This window comes from Aquila chrysaetos, chromosome 10 (assembly GCF_900496995.4).
Source record: "Aquila chrysaetos chrysaetos chromosome 10, bAquChr1.4, whole genome shotgun sequence".
In the NCBI taxonomy this organism is placed as follows: Eukaryota; Metazoa; Chordata; class Aves; order Accipitriformes; family Accipitridae; genus Aquila; species Aquila chrysaetos.
In genome coordinates, this window is record NC_044013.1 from 34,129,686 (window position 1) to 34,151,565 (window position 21,880).

The window sequence follows — 21,880 nt, forward strand, 5'->3', positions numbered from 1 at the left end:
TTCAGCCACAGATTTTATTGTTAACGAGCTCACCACACCAGCAAGCCAGGACAGGGGGTGGATGGTACATGAATACATATCTGTAGTAGTTACACAAACTAAGATTTGTACAGCTTTTGTACAGAGGAAGAAATAAAATGAATCAAATAACAAAATAGACATTAGCAGTCAAACCTTTTTTTTTTTCTTTTTTTTTTTTTTTTTTATATCATACTAACAAAATCTGATAGCCAAAAAATGACTAAGCTACAAAATTGTAATACATACTGTACGGGTAAAAGGTTATCATCCATTTATACATCTAGTGTCATCTTTATTCCGGTAACTTACATGAGGCCTATAGGATCTTAGTGTATTAATAACGCCCTACAAGATAGTGTTGAGCTGCTAAAGCTGCCGAACAACAGAGTACTGGAATTTTTGTTAAGACTTTTACAGTGTCATTTGCATCATTTTGTTTTAATGAAACCCTCATGCATCTCTACTGTAAGCCAGAGGAACCACTGGTGGCTAGGGGTAGGCAAGAGCTGTAAAGCCTTGGCTGGCAACTTTGCACCCGTCATTCAGTACGGCACTGGCACGGTGCTGCCCCTTGCTCCAGCTCTCTGGATGCTGTAAGGAGGGGTAAAGCTGAAATCACCAACCAAGACTGATTCTTTTCCCTTTGGTCTAGAGGGTTAGAGAAGAAATCACTAAACATGGAGCAGTCTCCATTTCAAAGACTTTTTTCACTGGATAACGTCTTAGCTTTCAGCAGAAAAGCATCACTAACTGTTGGGGTAACACAGTTGGCCATGAGGGCTGGTGTCACAACCGGGGTGCTGGTCCTTCCCTTGGTGCCGAGGGCTCCAGCAGCGTGCTACCTCCTGCTCCCCTCCCTGCACTGGTGCTCTGAGGCATGATGCTCAGGACTCGGCTCCAGATGCAAAACCAGCACGGCACGCACAAGCTGGGAGAGGGGCTGGGGAGAACACAGCCCCCCTGTACCAGCTCTTGGGGATCAAGATAAGAGCAAGGCTGAAGCCAGAGGGGGAGTGAAGGCACAAACAGGAATCAGCCCCTGACCAACAACAGGAGACGGGTGCATCAGTGCTCCAATGCCTTTGAAAATCTCCCTCAAAGAACCAAGCCAGTAAGACCAAATATCGTGAAGTACTTTATACACCACCACATAGGCAAAAATAGCACTTAAACTTACAAATAAATAGAGGGGCTGGGGAATCTCCTCCTTGTCCTTTCCAAGTTTGTCCCTAGTTTGGTCTCTTACAACCTCAGAAGGGCAGCCAGAGGCAGGTGCCCTTGGGAAACCTGTGCCAATTTTGGAGGGAGGACATGGCTGGTGTCCAAACCCCCTCCTGGCCACTTTATACAGGGTTGAGCTGAAACCCAGATGACGTGTGTGATAGCATGTCCTGTTGACGCTGTAGTTGGTCCTGTTTGGGAAGCAACTCCCATGGACCTGCACCCCAGGGTGGGTGGGGACACATTTCGGTACAGCCCTGCAACACAAAGACCACACAGCCTCCACAGAAAGCCAAGAAGTGCCATCAGCTCCTGGCTGATCCTTAGGAACCAGCACAGCTATTTATAGCCAGAGACCATCAGCACTAACTCTAAGCCTTCTCTGACCCATCTGCTGCTGTTCTGCCCAGTCAGCTTGGGTGACAATGAAGAGCCACAGGTCTGAGCCGCTCACAGGGGATGGTCCCTCGGAGGAGGTGGGAGCCAGAGACTCCTCCAGCCAGAACCACTGCCACCCTGACAACTCTGAATCTGATTAATGGAACCAAATACATGGTCCCCATAACCATTCCTGGGGCATCCTGCCCTGTGCAGAGCCAAAGGTGCATTAAGGGAGGTGGAAAATACAGGTATCCTTCTTCTGTAGATGAAGGCAACTGATCACAAGTCACTAGAAGACCTATCAGGGAAATTAAGTTACAAACCAGAATAGGCTCTCCCACCTGCAGGTGCCCGGGAAGCCCTGGGCTTGGAGACAAGTGGCACTGCAAGAAGCACTCCGTTAGCTCCGCTCAACCCAGTGGAAGCTGCAGACGTGACTTCAGAGACCATTCAGCCAACAGGAGCACTTTGGGAAACACCAGCCCTAAATTCTTAAAAACAGTAGCTCCCAGTGAGGCATTTACTGTCGCAGGCTGTAACAACGAACACTCCCTCTGGGATTTGCCTACATCACTCGGGAGATGAATACACCAACCAGGAGGATTTTGGAGACCACACCTATGATCCCTTGGGAAACTCCCAGAGCTAGGCAGGGATGTGGCAGTCTTCCTGGTGACTAGTAAGAGCTGATAAACACTTCTACAAGGCAGGATGGGATCCCACTTGAATTATTTCCAGCCAATTAGATCCCAAGCTCTGCCTCCCCCCACTGTGCCCCAGATGTAAACTGTGTTTTCTGACCTGCTTTACTCCCCTCAAGTCACCTTCCTCTTTCATCCTCCCTTTGAATGAAGTGACATCACCAATCCTGCACCGAGTGAGCAGGGTCCAGTATTGTGTTGTAGCCCAGATTCAGCAATGTCCTCCTCATGGCACAATTGCAGCCATGAAGCCCAAGTCTTTCCCAGGTTGCTTCTGGCTGCCCATCCTTCAAGGAAGTAGGAGTCTGACAACCCACTACAGAAGAAGTAACACAACTTTGTAGAAAATCAGGGCAAAAAGCAATGAAGCTGACATGCCGTGATGTTCATCTGCCTGTGGTCTGGCTCAGATCTCCTCTCTCAGTGGTCTCTTCTGTCCTGGCCTCTTTCACAGATGCCCCATCATAACACAAGAGCTTCTGAACGCTGGAAGAGTCAGGCACTAACTAGGAGAAGCCTGGTAAAATATTGCTGTGACTCTTTCTTGTGGTACTGAACAATGAATCTGAACTGGACTCTCTCACACCTTTAAGAGCATATTATCCCCTTCCTCCACCCTAATGTCCCTTGGGAGCTGTGGTGCAAAGTTAAAGAGAAGAGTAAAGCCTTCAGAAGAAGGAATAAGACCCTTGCCTGGGCCTGCACTGCTGCGTACGGACACAAGAGCTGTGTGGGCTTGTCTTGGATTCTTTCTGCTCCAAATGCTCGTACTCAGGTCGTGCACAAAGGATTGCTGTACCCGTCAAATACAGACAGCCACTACTGCATGAATGCTCACAGCAGCACTTTAGCCTCCTCCATTCCTGGTATTAAGGGATGGGCATCATACTGAAGAGCCAAGGATAGCTCTGGAGAATTGCCAGGCAATCCCCCATTAGCTGTTAAATTAAACAGGCAAGGAGGGAACCATCTCCTCAGGGCATCAGTCCCACACTGACTGTAGCCAGCATGGAGCTCTCAGGCCGGCGATGCCAAGATCCAGCTGTCTGTGGAGTCCTGTGCTCAAAAAAGACCCAATAAAGCACATATGAGTGAGGGGGACCAGGCTGGGCAGCCTGGCTGTGGCCCAGGGTATTGGCAGGCCAGCCCAGCAATCTCTCTGCAGGAAGAAAGGCCAATCACACCTGAGTGAGGTGTGCCTGTGCCCAAACTCAGAGCCACCACAGCTCCTTCCCCAAACAGCAGTGGGTGAGAAACAAAATAAATAACCCTCTGAAATCAGATTATCTCCCACAACATGCTATGATACAAGTACTAGGTGCAGCCTCCGTGCTCTAGAACAGCGATGTCTTCTAGAAGGCAAGGAGGGAAACCATCCCCACACCCTGTCTTCCTCAGCCTACGCGTGCCAGCGTGAACAGTCAGCCCACCAGGTTTCACTTGCTTGTGCAGGTCTTCAAGACACCGACAGGGGTAGAAGGGAAGGGACAGACGACGTGGGAAGCGTGCAGCCTCTGGGCACACGCTTTGGAGTTGAACACCACAAGCAAATCCCTTTGCAGCTCCTGTGGGCTTACTGGGACTTGCTGACACTTCAACCACCGTTCAGGGCAGCTGTCATCCAGACCAGGTCAGCTGGTGGGACAAGGGCAACTCAAGCAATACAAATTCCACAGTCAAAACCAATACAAGTAAGAAACCAAACCCAGAGAGATCTTTCTGCTCCCTCCTGGAACAATGGCTGCCTTGGAAAACTGGACTCCAGGATTGTCCTGATTACATCAGTTAGTATATTATAAACATTGTCCTGCTTTAAAGTGAAAATACTGTGTCTGGTCTTTTGGAGGTGCTAAAGCCAGATGTGGTATCGTTTTTCCTGACTGTGCACAGGAGCTGATACTGGTGTGAAATGATCCTCTTTCACCTCTTCTATATCAGAGCTTCTCCTGGAAGAAAAGAGACCTTGTTAGGCAAAAGGAGAGCAAGCAGAGGTCTTTTTACAGAAGAGGAAACCGAGGCATGGAGTGGAATGCCACCAGGCCTGCCATGTCCTGACCAGCGGCTCTGCCCAGTAAGTCACATTGCCTCTTCCTCAGGCTGGCCATCCTGCCTGGGAGGAGATGAAGTCTGAGGCTACAGGTCTTGCCCTACATCATGAAAACCATGGGAGACTAGGACAGCATGTCCCACAAATGCCACCCATGTAAAGGGGAGGGCAGAGATCTGGGACCGAGCAGGTTCTAGCTGCGGCTGCCAGGAAAAGATTCATATAGCCACTGACCCAGGAGACTGAGGCAAAACTCCCTTCTCGCTGCTCCTCCCAGAGCAAGCACCCACTGCACCTCAGTGTGCATCTCACTAGCACCTTCCTGATGGCTTCAAGTGGTTTTAATGGTAAGGTGATGTTCCCACCATGCTTGGGAACTGGAGTTGTGCAAAGCCCCTTGCTTTCACTGTGGGAATGACACAGTCAAGCTTTGCTGGCAGAACTGCCTCCATCCAAGAGCTGTCCCCAGCACAGCAGGCAAGAAGTTACATTAAGCAGTCACTGTTTTAAACAACATTCTGCTTTAACTTACCTCTTGCTTGTGGGATTTATCCTGCTGGTGAATTCCGTTAGCAGACCCAGAATTTCCAACAGTCTGCAAGGGAGAATGTACAATACTTACTGAAGAGGGACACAGAGCCTAGTGGTGTTGCCTACAAGCGCTGAAATCTGGCAAGACTGCCATCTCCTTCCTTAGCAGCCTGCTCCACACAAGGAAAGGAGAATGCAAAAATCCCACCCCACTTTTGGCAAGAAGCTTCCTGCCCTCTGCACCCTGGCCCAAACCCCACATGCCAGATTGCATCCTTCCCAGCTACAAAACATCCCCCAAGCTCCTTATGGACACAGACCCGCTCTTCACTTCTGACTCTTAAATCCCAATAAACAAACCCTCAGCCAGGGGCACCATTAGCTGCAAAACACGGCACAGTGAACATCCCAGCAGTGAAAAGGACATTTGCCATTCCCCATTTCCCGTCTCTGGGGATGAGTCTGCAGCCAGGGCAGGCTGTTCTATCTTTAGAAAGCACAAGAACTTTTAAACATTTATAATGTTTCTTTAGCAGGGATAGTATGGAGCCCTTCAGCTTCAAAATGGCAGTACAACTGCCACAAATGAGAAGAAAGCTGCAGCCTGAAGTCACAGCATGCCAGATGTCAGTTCTTGGGTCTTGGTAATCAGATTCACAGTTGTCGGTGAACTGCTGACGACAGCAAAACCAGACATTATGGGGAGATAAGACTGCAAGGTTTAAAACCCATCATTAGAGGAGCCCCAGCTACCCAGCTTCCATTCTTACTGTGATCATGAAGGTGCACAACCAACCCTACAGGACAGAGGTTTAGTTTGGGCAGGAAAAACTGGCAGAGATTCAAACCGAGCTCTGCTTTGAGAGCCTGCACTGTTTGCCGGGCAGTGAATCCTACCTGGATGGATGGCAAGAACAGTGCTGCTGTAGTCACTCAGCCTTGGGGTCTGCACCCACTGCCACAGGGGATTCAGGCCTTGCACAAGGCAACATATGCTACCCTGGCTGCCAGCACACCCCATCTCTGCACTAAGCAGCTATCAGATGCCAGGAATTAGGTTTGAAATTTGGTCTCAGTACATGGTCACGATAATGAACAAAGTGGCGCAATTCACTTGAAATTAAATAAAAGAGCTCCCACAGCAATCACTGCAAAACCTCCAACAAAAGGCCTGAATGCCAAATCCTTGTCATTTCCTGCAAAGCTGTGAGGTCCCAAGGGTCTCCCAAGCTGAGGGTCTCCCAAGACACAGAGAAGGCAAAGATCGTCTTCCTCTATTACAGGACAAATACTTTGCAGCTGCAGGCATGGAAACAGCAAGGCAGCAATTACTTGACAATGAGATGAAGACACAGTGCCATTATGCTCCCCCAGCTCCTGCACCTCCTTGTCTAACAGCAAGGCCAGCCATGCGCATCAAGGACTGCAGAGCGCGACGGCTGACGAAGCCTGCAAAGGGAGAGCAGCAGCAGCTTGTGGTAATTAGAGATTTCCTTCTTGAGCGCCTTGCGAAGTGAAGGCTTTACACACAAAGGGAGAGCAATGCCAAGGCAGAGCCTGGGCAACAGCTGCTGCTGTCAGAGAGGAGATGGGAGGTCAGAAGCTAGTGCAGGATGGGTTACAGCGGGAATGTGGCTTCTGGGGAAGAACCATGAATTCCCTAACTATTGCATCAGGATCCCTTTAGGCCAGCAACATCCTCGGGCTCAGCCTGAAAGCCCCTGGTTAACAACTCCCCTTCATAAGGGGAAGGATGAACAGATATCATACCGAAACTAGGAGCTTTGATCCAGACTTCCTTGTAACTAGGCACTTTAAAAATCTGACATCAACAGAAGTTTGAAGCCTAGCTTCCCTCAATAATCCTCTGTCTGTCTCTTAGTACCATGGTTTGTAGCTGAAGGCATAATATTATCTTGTCGTATCTCTAAGATTTCTTAAGCATGAAAGTATCAAAGTAATACCAGGGATAGATTAGCTGACCTCATAAGGTCCATTCCAACTCCCTTTATGTAAGATTAGTTATTTTCTACAGTTGGGGAAGAAATAATTACCACCTGCACCACATCTGGAGACAGGAATGCGAAAGGGAGGATTTCCTTTTTTCAAGGGACTTGGTATTAAAGCAAACAGAGAATAACTTTCCCCACCCCTCCCATCGCTTCCAACAGATGAGGTTGTCATGATGCATTTTCATTTGACACGTAGCAATTACAGCAGAAGCTAAAGTCACTCTGGAGGTACCGACAGGATTACAGTACGTCTTGGACTGCCACAAACTTGTCATCACAACTACAGCTGTCCTGTCTGGTGCTGGCAGACGGCTGCTGCCGCTGCACTGCGGGATATAGAGACTTGTCTGCAACACACAGATGCTCAGCTGAGCCAGCAGAGCTTTCAGGGCTGCAATTTTTACCGTGCACCCTCCTCCTGACTGCCTCCCTGCAAGTACTACTGCAATGCAAACAGCCATTTGGTGTATCTGCAAACTGTGCAGAAGACACTATCATGGGAGGAGAAGACTTGATACCCCTCAGATTACCTACCACAACATATCTGCACTTGCATCCAGGAAAACAAGCTCTCTGCCCATTTTCCATGTCTAGAGACTTGTTCTGTACTATCCTAAGGTGTCTGCTTGAATGCGAGTTGTAGCTCATTACTGCAAGAGAAAGACATTTTTCAGCTAAGAATTTAAATAAGCAAGTACAAGAGGAGCACTGGTGCATCTGGGCTCTGAAAGCCATGACCTGGTTGCAGACACAAGAGAAAATACAACTAGAAGAGCAATAAAGGACACGAAGCACAAAGCTTGGCACAAGGGGCAGATCACTTCGCAGGAGGAATCAGTCAGGGCTTGAACACCACAGGTACGAGACGGAAAAAGCCAAATGTGGAGAGTCAAGTTATTTGCAGCCCTCAATTTCATAAAGAAGGATGCAAGACAAACAGAAGCAGTTTTGCTTTTGTCAGAAGAAACAAAGGGAGACCAGAGGAAGTTGGGAAGAGAAGACAGTAACTGGAATGGGAACATTCATGGTCCATCAGCAAACCCAGATCAGAATCAGAGATGCCTCCAGGAGCTGGTAAGAGAAATGGAAAATATTTTCCCAGAGTCACCTCCAAAGTTTCTGCTTATGGACTGCATGGAAATAAACCTCTCAAAGAACAGGGATGGCAGAAACCCTCAACTTCCATATCATAAAGTGCCTGTACTGCAAAGATGTGCAGCCACACGTCATTGTACACATAAAGAACAGCTACTCACACTGCAACATTCCCCAAAATACCACATTTAGCAACCATTCTTGCAGAGCACAAAAGGATCTGTAATTACCAACTAGCAAGGCTTTTCTTAGTTTTAAGCTACCTCTGACAGAACAAAGTCTTGCCAGGCTGTTTCCAGCAGAGAGAAAGGGACCCAGCTGACTGCATTACCCGCCACAGCACAGGGCAAGATCCCAGGAGATTGCTCAAGACAGATGACTGGTGAGGGCTGAGCGACCTGGGAAACGATTGCCAATGCTCTACCTGTGTTTTCTCGGAGGAGAGCCTCATTGCTTCCATGAGCTTCTCCATCTGGTGGCCCTGCTCCAGCGCATTGCGCAGCACATCCTCTGTGCTGACAAGCCGGTGCTGCAGCCGGATCACTTCTGACTCTGACGAGGGGTCGATCAGGGAGTATCGCCGCTGATCCGTTACTGATTTTTCCTTGTCCTTATAGAGCAAAGGGAAAATAGGAGCATGTTAGATTAAAACCAGTAACTACAGAGACTAAGCGAAGTCGAAATCCACAGTAACTCGTACAACTGTGTTTTGATTTCAACAGTAGATGGGGTCAAAGCACAACCCTGAAGGCAATTTTATCAAGTGCGACCAGCAGCAGCTCCAGTTTGTTCCCAGCAGAGTTCAAATAAATTATTCACATTTCAACCACTGGAGGACACTGAAGTACACAGGAATCGGAGGACACTGCTTATTCCTAGATCAGAGAATGTATAAAACAATGTGGGGTAGCTGGCCGACCTTCAGTTTCTCCCACAAATTTTAGCCCTATTTAGTCATGGATCTAAAAAACCCATGGGAACAGCAAAACACTGGAGAAGGACATTTTTGCTGCTTAATGAGGTGCCACTAAGCCAGGCCACAGCTCACAGGCGCTGTCAAGGAAGTTCCCATCAGATGCTCAGTAGCACAAAAGAAAGCATGAAGACTTGGAGCAAGGGTGAAGGGCTAGGACCCTCCCTGAGCAGCACAGAGCCCTCCAGCCCCCAGGCCAAGGCCAGGAGGGGTTTTGGTGCCCTCACCAGCACAACCAGTTTCTCTCGCAGACCCTTGATGTCATCTTTGAGCTTCTGTTCCTTCAGCCGCCACTCTGCTTTGTGCACTTCCCGGCTTAGGTCCCGCTCTGGTCCAGGCGAGTGCCGGTTCGCCTCCAGTAACAACACTCTCAGCTCGTTCAGGCTCCTGGAAGAAGCAGCATGAAAAGGTGAAGACGTTCCAGAGCCCACACACCACGGGAGTCCTGCTGCGCTCCCTCCCACCTTTGCTACGGACCCAAAGGAAGGCCAGCGAGCAAACCTGACCCAACTCCTACCACTTCTGGCGCTTCAGATTTCCTGTCCTCCCCACTGTGCCAGCTTTAAAGAGACTGGGACCTGCACAAGGCACCGCATTTCAGAGCAGGGCAGCAGCCAGCTTAGCTGGCTTGTAGATGACTTCATTCGGCATCTACATGGGCATTGAGCTGTCTTGCAGCTCCTGGCAAGCAGTGAAAGGGCAGTCCCTTTGATAATTCACAGCCCCTGATTTTAACCAAATTCGCACATGAGCATCTCTAAAGAACAGGAAAGCTGGGGGCTGAACTTCAACAATTCAACCTCTAGATTTCTTTTGGTGGTAAATTAAAGCACCCTGAACACACAGAGCCCCGTCTCCAGCTCCATCCTTCAGACCTGCAGACTGACCTTTCCTTCTTGAGTAGCTCCTGGCTAATCAGGACCAGTTGCCCTGAAGCATCGTGTGTTTTCTTGGTCAAGGCTTCCAGTTCACCTTCCAGCCTCTTCTTTTCTTTTAACAATGAATCAGCCTTCTTTTCTGCTGTTTTGCATTTATTTTCCAAAGCTACAAGAAGCAGAGGATACAGGGGGAAGAAAGGTCACTTAGTCCTTTACTTACATTCCTGCTTTTTGCCTTTTCCCAACTCCCACTCCTAGCAGCATAGACCTGGTTAGCTCTGGATCTGGCCCTATTTAAGGGCAGATCTCAGAAACAACACACCAGGCTCCATTTACTTCTGCCTCTTTCAGCTTTTGACATTCAATGAGCCCAAACCCTCCCTCACAGGATACAAATATCTTCTGCAGTGTTTGTGTTCAACTCCTGAAAAGAGACTGAAACTCCTGAACAAATTTTTACCAAAAATATCCATTAGAAGACAGGCAGTGTCATGTTTTAACACCAACCCATTTCAGCACGTGGGCCCTTGTTCAACACCAGTACAGAGGACGAGCAAGGAAACACCTAGTTCCCACCAGCACTGGATTAGGGAAACTTACCACTTACTTGGGCCCTTAGAGTTTCAGTTTGGGACACCAGTGATGACACCTCTTTGTCTCTTTTACTCAGCTTGTCTTGGAGGTCTGTGGGAGGATGAAAAGAAAAGACAAAGATTAGAAGCTTGGAAAATGCTTTGTGCAAATCAGGAAGGTATCAAGTGTAAGGCATGGGTCGGGATGTGACAGGGGCATGGTGGTGGTACCCTTCATTGGCAGAGCAGCAGCAGGAGACAAATAACGGGTGTTTCTCACTGCATCTCACCACCATCCAGGCATTAGGAGGTAGGATACACAGGATACATAGGATACCATACCAGACAGGTTTTAAGAAAGCAACCACAAGGTGGGAAAAGAAAAAACGGAATAAAACATTAATCAAAATCACAGAAAGGCACTTTCAGCACATTTCTTTGTGTTACCTCCTACACTGGAAGGCAAAGACACGTTTTCTGGAACTGATGCATTTCCATACTCAAACAGAACTGTAGATTTGAAGTATGATGCTTTTGTGGCTCAAGTCTGAACTGGTTGGTTTTAATACATCTATATATGGCTTACTCAGTGTGGAAACAACATGCACACAGACTGAGTGGCCATTTTAAGAGCAGCGGCTGCTGGACCTAGTTATGCTTTGCCTTGACTAGGCAGGAATTACCTGTCAATCATATAATTTGGTATAGCATATATGTAATCCTGTACCTGCAAAGACAGTGATGAGCCAACTGACAATGCTTAGCCAGCATTGAGGGCAGATGGAAATAGGACAGAACACCTCTGTCTGAATCCAGAAACAGCTGGAGGGACACTCAAACTAAACAAAGTTTCTGTTAAGTGAAGTTTAGGCCAGTAAAAGTCCCCAGTAACCTCCATTTAGGTTGCTCCATCCTGAGCAGGACTTTAACAAGGGCTTTGCAGAGAACAGACACCTTAGAGGTGAGTAATGGAGAAAAAGCTATGCTACCATAAGCCAAATGCCATTTGAAAAGAGAAATGACAAGTTAGTTCTTTACAGATCACCTTTGTGATCTAGACTGAGAACGTTTTCTGCTACATAAAAACCAACCCTAAGGAAGAATGAAGAAATACGAGTCTCCTGGGAATGAGCAAGGGAAGACATGATCTGGAAGCACCTTAAGTGTCTTGGAACAGCCCTGAATCCTTCAGACACCCAAAAGTGTATGTCATCCACAGCAATGGGGTAGGACATCGCTCCGAACAGGGACCATCTGGGCCGTCCAGCATTAATCTTGCCAGGTCTGCTGTTGCTCAGACTAGGGGTTACAGCTTACCCTCTTTGTGAGGGAAGCTGAGCGCAATTCAGTTTCAAAGCTACTCTAAACAAATTTTCTGAGTGCATCAATTCTATGTTTTGTTAAAAGGATGGATTTGATTCATAGTAAGCTTAATAAAAAAAAGTAACCCCCATTATTTTAAGCCTGTCACATTAACATCTACCATTAGCAGTCCTCTCCTGTGAACAAATTACATTTAATGTCTGGATTTTACCCACTGTAAAAATTGGTGATGGGATGGAAGTGCGCCCATTTCCCCAGATCTGTCTCCAGCCTGCACCATCTGCATGGTGAATGTCTATTGCAAATAAAAAACATCCACCCCTGCATATGCTCAGCCAGATTAGAAGAAAAAAAAAAAAAAAAAGGCAGACAACAAATGCCATCCAGCAAAATCTGAGAGATGAAATGGCTTCCTAAGCCCCTTCCACACAGCTATCCCTGCAAGAGCAAAAAGTTGGGAGGAAGGGAAGGCACACGATTTGCTAGAACAGGGTGTTCCAAAAAAGCCAATAAAATTTCATACCTTCCATAGTCTGCTTCATTTTTATCTTTTCTTCTGAAATATCATTAGTTTCAATCATCTGAAATAAATGTAAAATATGAGATGTAAAACAGCCCTTTACCCAAAGATTCAAAGCAAAGTTAACAACCACAAAGCCCCATCCAAAGCAGAAGTGTATCCGGTACCCAAGTTACAATTTTTTTACATCCTTCCTGAGAGGGAAACAAAGGCTTTTGAGGAGTCACTTCTACAGCTGGGTACTACTGAAGGCTAACCGGTACCATCTGAGAGTGCCCACACACACCAGGCAGCTGAGCACAACAGCAAGATTCACCAGGGAGGGAAAAAGTGATCGGGCTTTCCCCACAAGCTCTGGTCCCAGCTTTCACAAGCTCAGAGTTTGTGCAGAGCGATGGAAGAGCTGCTCTGCGTTGGACCAGTCTCCTGTGGTTATTTATGGCAAATATTCAGGTGCAAATGCTCATTAGCATTCAGCTTGAGACCTATCAGACAACAAGTTCCTCAACTTCTGAAGAATCTAACTGTGCCCAAAGTTATAAAAACAGTAATAAAACATTGATAAAATAATAATTATTAGAGAATGAATACATTAATAAGAATAATAAAAAACAAATGCTAGTCCATATAGAGGATTCTGCCTTTTCCCCACCCTCTTTTGTCTATACTGGAATGAAAAGCCAGAAACAGCAGAGCTCACGGCCAGGCTTTCCATTGCAGAGGCCACAATGCCGCCCTTCAAGCCTTTTCACATCCAGCAGCCTTCGGTGGGACCTCAGCACATGCCCCAGATGAAGCAGTTGCTGTGGCCACCACCGCTGAAAGGCCCAAGGTCAGTCCCCGAGAGCCTGAGTGGGCTGCAGGATACATCTAGCAGAAGCAGGAGTACACCCAAAGGGGAAATACCTGATGTACTTTTGGTATGGAAAAACTATGTTAACTGCTCTTTGGAAGCGCAGTTGTGGGTCTCACTTGAAGGTCTAGGAAAGACAGTCACAGAACACATTTGTTTGTTTAAAATATTTGGGTAGTTAATACTGCAGTCACATTAAATTAGCTAAGACATTTAAAAATAGAATTTGCCCTGTGATACTCAAAGGCTTTCACCCATGCATTTCTTACCACGTTTTCCTGATTTTAATCAATACATAGTTAAAATAATTATTTTGAGACTCCCTGGTTCTACTCCAGTATCAATATCCCCCAGAGCCCTCCACATTTATCTAAAGGGCTCTGGAACAAGCCTCCAGCTGCTTCTTTTGCATTCATTCCTGTTTGATTATTGGCTGTAATATGTGACATGTTGTAATAACAACCCACTTCTCACAGGGCCCTGGCTGTACTTATTGTTCACAACTGTCTTTACTAGATGAAACATGTTGAGCAACCCTTGAAACACCATTAATGCTGTAGATTCCTCTTTGGGCTTTTGCCTTTCCTGTCTAGTTCAGTGTGCCTTTTTGCAGGCATGAAGCTCTGACTTGGCCAACAGTAATTCATGGGCTTCACTTCGCTGCCCAGAGGTGCAACCGATTTCAAAGGGGCTGTTCACGTTTGCCAATTAAACATTGGCATTGTATTCACTTCATTGGCACCTCAGTCTGGAACAGTGACTACATCACCAGCAGTAGATTTCAAATGAGTATTCTTAAAAAGTGCACATTTCATGGCTTATTTTAATTTACTGCATCCCCACAGGGACAATTTGTAAGTTGGGTTTTTGCTCAGTTCTCATGCAAAATCCAAACACAAATAGGGGTCCAGCCTAGAACCATGAGTAGCAATCTCCCCCCCCTCACTCTAGTGCAAAGCCAGCCACGTGTCCCTGTGCCAAGCACAAAGGCAGGATGGCATCCTGTGGCAAATAGTAAAAAAAATGAGGATGACTGAAAAAGACACAAAGGCCACAGAAAATTGACCTCTTCATATTATTACTGCTCTTATTCCCTGGGAGGCTCAGGACTTGTATTCAATCAGGCATTTTACTTCCCCACCCTGGTGCCATCCTGACTCTTGCTAGCAGCTCTTCCACTATAATCCTCAAAGTCAACATTTTCCTGTGTCTCCCGTACATGCTGCGAAGCCTTCCCACTGCCTCTGCTGCATTGCTGGCACACCCCTCCCACCCAACCCCATCAGCTCAGCCCCCAACAGAGGCTCTCGAACCACGATCCACATGCTGGACAAGCTACGTGCTCTATCTCAGCATGGGCAATGACTCTTCTTCCACCCTGTCCTCCACCTACCCCTAAAGGGCCTTGCTCAATAATACACTAAGACTGCTGCAGCTCCTTGGAGGACAACAGCTGTATTGTAGAAATGATGCTTTTCCAGCTAATAACGCTGCTTGCTCAGGGTAAAAGCCCCCCCTGACAAACCACGATAGCCCTATACTGCTGCCACAGGACTCGTGTCTTCAAGCCCAGTTGTGGCCCACTTCTCTTTGACTCTTATTTCTTCTAATTGTGCCACTGTACTGGCTTTCAAGAGCGGGAAGACACCTTCAGCATGGAGATGTAGTGCAGAAAAAGCTCTAATCAATGGAAGGTAACAACATCCAGATACTTTGAGGCATAAAAGCCTCAGAAAACTGCACAAGGCAGCACCTGAGGGCTACTCCTAGGAAGGGTTACTAACAGTGATGATAAACAAGCACAATGACCCAGAAGTCATACATTTGCATGCTGAGAAGGATGCAGGGCCTCCATGGACTGCAGCTTGTTCTCTAAGACAAGCACTTTTTCCTGCAGTCTGTGGATCTCCTGTTTGCTCTGGGCTTCTGTTTTCTGTAATGTTTCATAGTCCAACATCTTCTTCTCAGCCAAAGAAATTTGCTCTTTCAAGAAAGCTATCGCTTGTGTCTGATCTTTATATTCATCATGAAGCTTCTCCAGTTCATGCACCCTCAGCTCAGCATCTCGACACTTGTCCTTCACATCTTGGAGCTCAAGGAGGTGCTGATTGCTTTTGGTTTCCAGTTGCATTTTCCAGTTGCTGTTGCTTTTTTCCACTTCATCCACAGCCTCCTGCAACTTCAGTTTGAGACTCTCTTTCTCCTTTATGTGAACAGCCGTCTCAATGTCATGCTTTGCTTTCAGGTTCTCCAGCTCAAGCTGGTGCTCCATCTTTATACTCTCCACCACTGCCTTCAGTTCCACAATCTCCTTATGCTGGGTGTCGGGGCCTGTGCTCAGTGTGGCTTTCAGGTCCTCCAGAGACTTCTGGTGGTCAGAAGCTAACGTGTCCAACTTGGACTTCCAGTTGTCCATGAGCCCCATGTTCTCATTAGTGGCTTGCTGAACTTTATGCTTTAGGTCAACGATCTCCTGTGAGTACTTCTCATTGACAGATTTCAGCTTCTCCATCTCCTGCTGGTACTTCTTTAATGTCTTCTCGTACTTCTCCTTTAGCTGGCTGCTCTCCTTCTGATGCTCCTTGTTGGCAGACAGCAGTTGATCTCGTAGACGAAGAGCCTCTGACTGCAAGCCAAGGTTATGCTCAGGGGTCTCTGCTTGGTGAGAGCTCCTGAGGCACTGCCGAAGCTCATCCACCTCGCTGCGCCTCAGGCTCAACTCCTCCTCCAGCTGCAGGATTCTGGACTTCTCTGCTACCGTGGTTAACTGCAACACAACAGAAGACAAAGTCAGTCCCCACCTCTCATCGCTGCATCCTTCCTTTTAGTAAGTGTGCTCCAGTGGAAGCAAATCCAAAGTACATTAGTCAAAAGTTCAAATAAACAGGAAAAGAATACCCAGCACCCTCCAATCTGACTACAGTTTTGCACCAGGGTAACCATCACCGATAACTCTAACAGTTATGTCTTTGTGCCAATTGCAATTTGTTTTTTCTAATATGAACCTTTCGTTTTCCACAGAAAAACATGCATCTTTGAAACAACCCTTGAAATTCGCTAGAGAGCAACAGTGATTTATGAAAAATAATGTCGTGAAAGGGCATTATATTTCCAGACTAGGCATCTTGCCAGACGATGCACAGAGGAAATGTGACTGCACGTGCAGGAATATCACAAGCATTGAAACCAGCGTCAAGCATATCATGTTTCCTTTATTGCTCAGCAATCCTCAGCCTACGGACCTCTCTTCTGCATCGTAATTTGTTTACCCTGGTGTAAAAAGGAAAAGGGATTTTTACACGAGTACTTGTTAGAGTTTATTAGCAAAGTAAAAATAACATAGAAGGCTAGAGGATGCAAGGCAATAAATCTGGCTATGGTTAACATTGAGCATAAGGGCTATGGATCAATGTATTACGATCTGAATGTAACCTAACAGGGCTGAACTACCTGCTAGTCACAGGGAGTTCAGGGTGCTGCAGCTATGGATGGAGAAGAGATTTGACTAGATGAAATATTAGAAAAAGGCAGAAGAAACAAGGAAACCAAGCCAAAATACAAGCGATCAATTCCATTTCATTTCAGTTGCCATTTTCCCCACTAACCATCAGCCCAGGAGGCTGGGTGGTTTTATTTTAGATGGGCACAGGGGTGTTCAAACCAGTTAAGCCCTTTTGAAGAACCTCACGTTTGTGTTTTCTACAGCTCTAAAATCCGTTGGTGAGAAGCAAGCTCACTGTAGCAAGTTTGCCACTTCTCACACCACACCAGCATGAAAAAGCCCTTTCCACATCTGGCTGCTTTTAGGATCGTGTGCACTGTTCATCTGGGCAGCCTGTCCTGTTGCAGGCATCTCCAAGGATCAGAGCTGGTCCACCTGCACTCACCAGGATCTTCCATTTCACATGGCAGCTCCCACAACTGGAGGGGGGACAAAGGGAATGCTGATTGCAATGTTATTTCCTATTACAGCCTGGGGGACCCTCAAGGCAGAATGAATTGTGCAGGGTGCGGATATTATTTGGGCATGTTAACTGAAAGATGAATTGTGAAGAGCTCGTGTCAAATGGTGGCATGGGGCAGAGAAGCAAACTCAATTTGAGAAACAAGTCCCCACACAAGAAGCAAAGCTAGAAATTATACCATACTACTATTTCCAGGAGAGACAGCAAATAAAAACCAAACAAAAAATCAGGGAAGTCTAAATTCAAGCCAAAACCAATCAACCCCACAAAAACCAAAAGAAAGAAACCCAAAGCAAGGCGTCATGAGCATCAACGCAGGGGGCAAGCACGCTGTTCTGCAGGCAGGGCAAGTGGGGGTCGATTACCCTGGTGTCCTCTAATTCTCTGAGGAGTTTTTCAGCCTGTGCCTTCTCAAACAGCAGGCTCTGCTCGAGCTCCCGTATTCGGGCATGCTCCAACTGCGTCTGAGTCTGGTCACACATAGGGAAAAAAGAACAGTGGAGATGGGAAAAGGGGAAGGGAGAGAGAGAGAAAGAGAGGGAAAGAGAAGGCTGCAACATCATCTTCAGTGTACAAGACAAGGAAAGGCAGTTCACAACAGGAGGAGAATAAAGATCCAAACAAGCAGGAAAAAATCCAACCAAACAGAAAATGGTCACTACGGGATTTTACATGGTACTCGTAGTGGCTATTCAAAAGAAAATGGAATCTGTGATGGGAAAAACATCCCTCTGCATTAGAAAGCTGCTTCAGCGTTTTGCTGCATCAAGACTATACTGAAGACACTTCCTAAAAAGCAAAGCTCCCACCACTGCAGACCACCAGTACAAGACCCTTGCACCACATAAGAGAATGCAAAGACCTTGCAATGATTCTCTGCATCTCTCAAGAAGCAGCACAAGGTAGACTGAAAAGAGTTGGAAGTTCCCATCCTCTTTTTGCTCCGAAGACAGCTTGAACCCTGCACTAAGTGGAAAAAAAAGCAGGTCATACTGTACATAGCACATTGCTAAAACCAAAAATACACTGCACTGAAAGCAAATCGGAGAAATCTAGATAACAAACTGTTATATAAATCAGTGCTTTAGGTTTGAATAGGGCTGCTATGAATTTCAAAGTAATTTTTGCACACTAAAACTCTAATAGCCTTGTACACAAGAAAACAGAACTATTTTTTTGTTTTATTTTTGTTTTTTTGTTTTTTAGACAGATGATTAAACTAAGCATAAGAAGTTTATGTAACCTGCCCAAATCCAGGAGCATTGACTCAGGGCATTGCTTCAGCGCCCTTCACTTTTAAAGCAGAAGTACCATACAGCTGCACTTGGTGGCAAACCTCAGGACTCCACAACAACCACTGTAATATCATGTAAAATTTCCCATAAATAAAAGAGGAGAGGAGACATGGGAAAATGCATGCAGACTCTGGCCTTCACATTTTTTTAGCTTACAAAACCAACATTTTCCTTTGAATTAAACTGGACCTACCAAAAAGCAAACAAAACTGATCAGAACCTTTTTTTTTTTACTCCCATTTTCTGCCCTTCATTTTCCATATAATTATTTGCTTCCCCCTCTTTCTATTGGAACCAGTTTTAAGGATTTTCTGCCCTTTCCTACAATAAAGCAAGTTTTGGTTAGTTGCGTACAAACAATGGAAACTGAAGTTTGTAAAAATCCATGTTTTCTCTTATGGCTTGAAAGGTATCATTGTACATGTATTCATAGATGGTCAAGATCACAACTGCCAGGTATATTCAGACCACTCCATATTTTATGTGGTCTATTTGACCCCTGAACGAGGCAAAAAAAAAAAAGATGTGGGTCTCAAGAACCCAAACATTATTAAAACCCCCAAATAATATCACTTAAGTGCAAAAGTTGGCTGAATGCATCTTAATAAGAAAAACTTAATTTTTTACTGAGTGACTTCTCCCGCTCTCTGCAAAGCTCAAAGATCCACATCTCAAGATGGAGCTCCAGGTTTGATTTTATTTACAGGGATTATTATTCCATTGACCAATGAATTTTCCTCAATTTACACTAGCTCGAAATCCCCAAGTGAAACTTCAGCAACACAAACTTTTGAAATTACCTTAACTGGTGGCAGCACGTCAGATATTGGCTACCTGAAGATGCTGACCTATTACAAAACTAATCTCTGAATCTCCCAAAGAGACTCTCTCAAGACTCCTGAGGTTGACACTCAAGTTCCCAGCCAAGCTATCTCAGTTCCACCTGATACTCTTGCTCAGTATCCACCAATCCTGCTATTTTCCAAGTCTGGAAAAACACATGAAAATAGAGGAGAAAAATAATCAGGGAAGAAAGTTAGATCAACTGTTTTACAGTCCTTAAATTTTAGATTCGCATCCAGTCCTGTGTTATTTCTCATTTTATGCAAATTGGTTTGGCTAACCAGTATGACTCAGAGCCTCAAATCCAAAGTTTTCCTGCACTTCCTTGAGGAAGTTCAGATCTGAATTTTAGACTCACTTCTAGCTATTAGCCTTAAATTACTATTCACAAATTACAAACTGACTTCCCATTGGTGTTCAAGGCATGATGCAGGTTCCAGGAGATGAGCATGAGATAGTTCCTCAAAGAGGTTAATATTTCCTATAAAACATGGTCTTGCCACCATAAAAAGCTTTTCTTAAAAGGTTTTGTTTTCCTGCAATTGCTTTTCACCTTCTAAAGCACTGTAGCATCAGCATTGCCAACCAGGATCAAAAATGGGTTGAATTCATAACTACATTTCAAGGCTAAATCTGCAGGTCTTTCTTTATCAGAGGTACAAAAACTTGATATATATCTCCAGGCTTCAGACACATTGATTTCTTTGGTCAAAGAGCTTCTAGGGATGTTGCCTGCTGTGCTCAACACCTGAGAGTCCTGGATTGTTCAAAACCTACATGGTATTGTGAAAAATACCATGGGATTTAGCCTAGCCTTCAGCAGAAACCCTAGATCCAGGGACCACAGAGGAGATAATCTCTTCTTACCATTGTGTCTGTTACCGGCTGTTAAGTACAAGATAAACATTCTCCTCTGAGTACTCAGAAGAGGGCTGCTGGCGTAAGAGGACTACAAGACCAGAGGAGGGGAGACAACGGTCACTGAGTTTTGCTTTTGGTATTTGGGTGGTTAGTTCAGCTCTAGCTAGGGATGCGAGGGGCTGTGCTAGCAGCCACTGGTTGACTTTGTTGTGATTTTACATGAAGAATATCAGGAACAATCACTTCCCAGGAAACACACCACAACATGAAGGAGCACTTATCCCCCCCGTGATTTCCAATATGAAATTTAAGTTAATTACTTGCTGCTGGAAATCCTAACTGTCTCCACAACAAAGCAGGAAGGTGAGAATTAACTCCAGTGTGTCAATCATTCAGTCTGAGCATCCAAATTAGACAGGAGAGGATGTAAAAACTGACCACAGGCAAGCCCTGTCAATGCCTGTGCTGTCACTGGTGTTGGACTCACAGGGGACATCCCCGTTCTCTGGATCGCAGGAAACCAAGCTGCTCCATGACTCTTTCCTAAGAAGTTATTTGTTCTTCAGTACAGACAAACATGGAAGTGAGGACAGGACTCTGGCAGCCTGCAAGAAGCCTGGCCACATCCCCATTGCAAAGCAACTCCTTCCCAGCGCAAATGAAAATCAGATCTATCCTCAGTTTGGGACCTGCAGTCATAGGAGCACTTACGTCACAGCAGCTTACCATCTTGCTAAAATGTGGTGGCTTTTTTTTTTTAAATATATCTAAAGATACCTGCTAGCTAGCCTATTACCATTATTACACAGCCAGGCTTAAACACTTAAAGCTTACACAGGGGCAATTTGCTGCTCTCAAAAGGAATGATGGATGGATCAACCACCCTTCTCTAAAGCACTGGGGGAAACCTGTCACATAAGCTCAGGAATCAATAGACACCTGATTTTGCACCCACACACTATGCAGAAACTGCACTTGCTGTCCTTTAGCAAAGGTCTGCTATCAGCGCATTGCTGATTTATACCCTGTCAAATGCATTACTCTGCTTCAGCTTCCGGATAAAGAGGAGAGGTTTATGCCAAGAGGGTCAAAGCCATAGCAACATACTCATCACCTAGTTTTCTTGTTCTCCTGCGCTTTTATTGACATTACTGACAGTGAAGCACAGGAGCAGGTCCCTTGACACTTCTGGCTGTTACTAACCTAGCACTCTAGCTAAAGATAAGGGAAAGTCCCTTGATTTACACATGTAGAGCAGAGCCTTGCTTTCACAGAAATATTTTCATTTCCTTTTTTTCCCCACAGAAAAGCCTCCCACTCAAGGGCAAGCTCCCAACACCACTTCCAGTTTGCACAACGCTCACTGCAACAGCTTTGCTCTGAGCAACAGCCCTTCCAAATGAAAGGGTATCCTAGTGTCAAACCCCACACTCGCAGGCAGAGGACTCCACACGAGGACACTGCAGGTCAAACAATACACGGCATTTTGGCTGGAAGAGAGTAGCATCTCACTGGGAGATTGTGCGTGCCCATTAGCTGCTAATAGCAGGACACTGCAGGGACAGTGACTGAACAGTCAATTCATTTCTACAGTGGAAAAACATATGTTGAAATGCATCCAGATACAGTCAGATTTTAACATGGCTTGGCAACTCATGGTGACATTTAAAGCCAGGCTGGCTGCATGTGATTAATTCTAGGCAGCTCCTAGCATTATTAGTCATTGGGCAACATACCAAAGAACAATATTCACAGTTTATACCACAGTGTTCGCAGCAGGTCCAAAGC

At 45.9% G+C, this 21,880-nt stretch overlaps 1 protein-coding gene across 5 annotated transcripts in view; it reads right to left on the bottom strand.

Moving 5' to 3' along the window:
- Nucleotides 1–21,880, bottom strand: part of CLIP2 (CAP-Gly domain containing linker protein 2) — an 82,819-nt gene continuing 60,939 nt past the window's right edge. For 4 of the 5 annotated variants that reach the window (XM_030028226.2, XM_030028224.2, XM_030028227.2 and 1 more), the window contains exons 9-17: nt 17,459–17,563; nt 14,951–15,895; nt 12,279–12,336; nt 10,461–10,544; nt 9,870–10,026; nt 9,210–9,369; nt 8,434–8,619; nt 4,904–4,966; nt 1–4,270 (exon numbers count right to left, since the gene is read on the bottom strand). In XM_030028226.2, coding sequence (XP_029884086.1) covers nt 4,259–4,270; nt 4,904–4,966; nt 8,434–8,619; nt 9,210–9,369; nt 9,870–10,026; nt 10,461–10,544; nt 12,279–12,336; nt 14,951–15,895; nt 17,459–17,563 — 1,770 coding nt within the window. In that variant the 3' untranslated portion in view covers nt 1–4,258. The remainder of the gene's footprint in view (nt 4,271–4,903; nt 4,967–8,433; nt 8,620–9,209; nt 9,370–9,869; nt 10,027–10,460; nt 10,545–12,278; nt 12,337–14,950; nt 15,896–17,458; nt 17,564–21,880) is intronic. The other variant, XM_030028228.2, reaches the window with a different exon arrangement.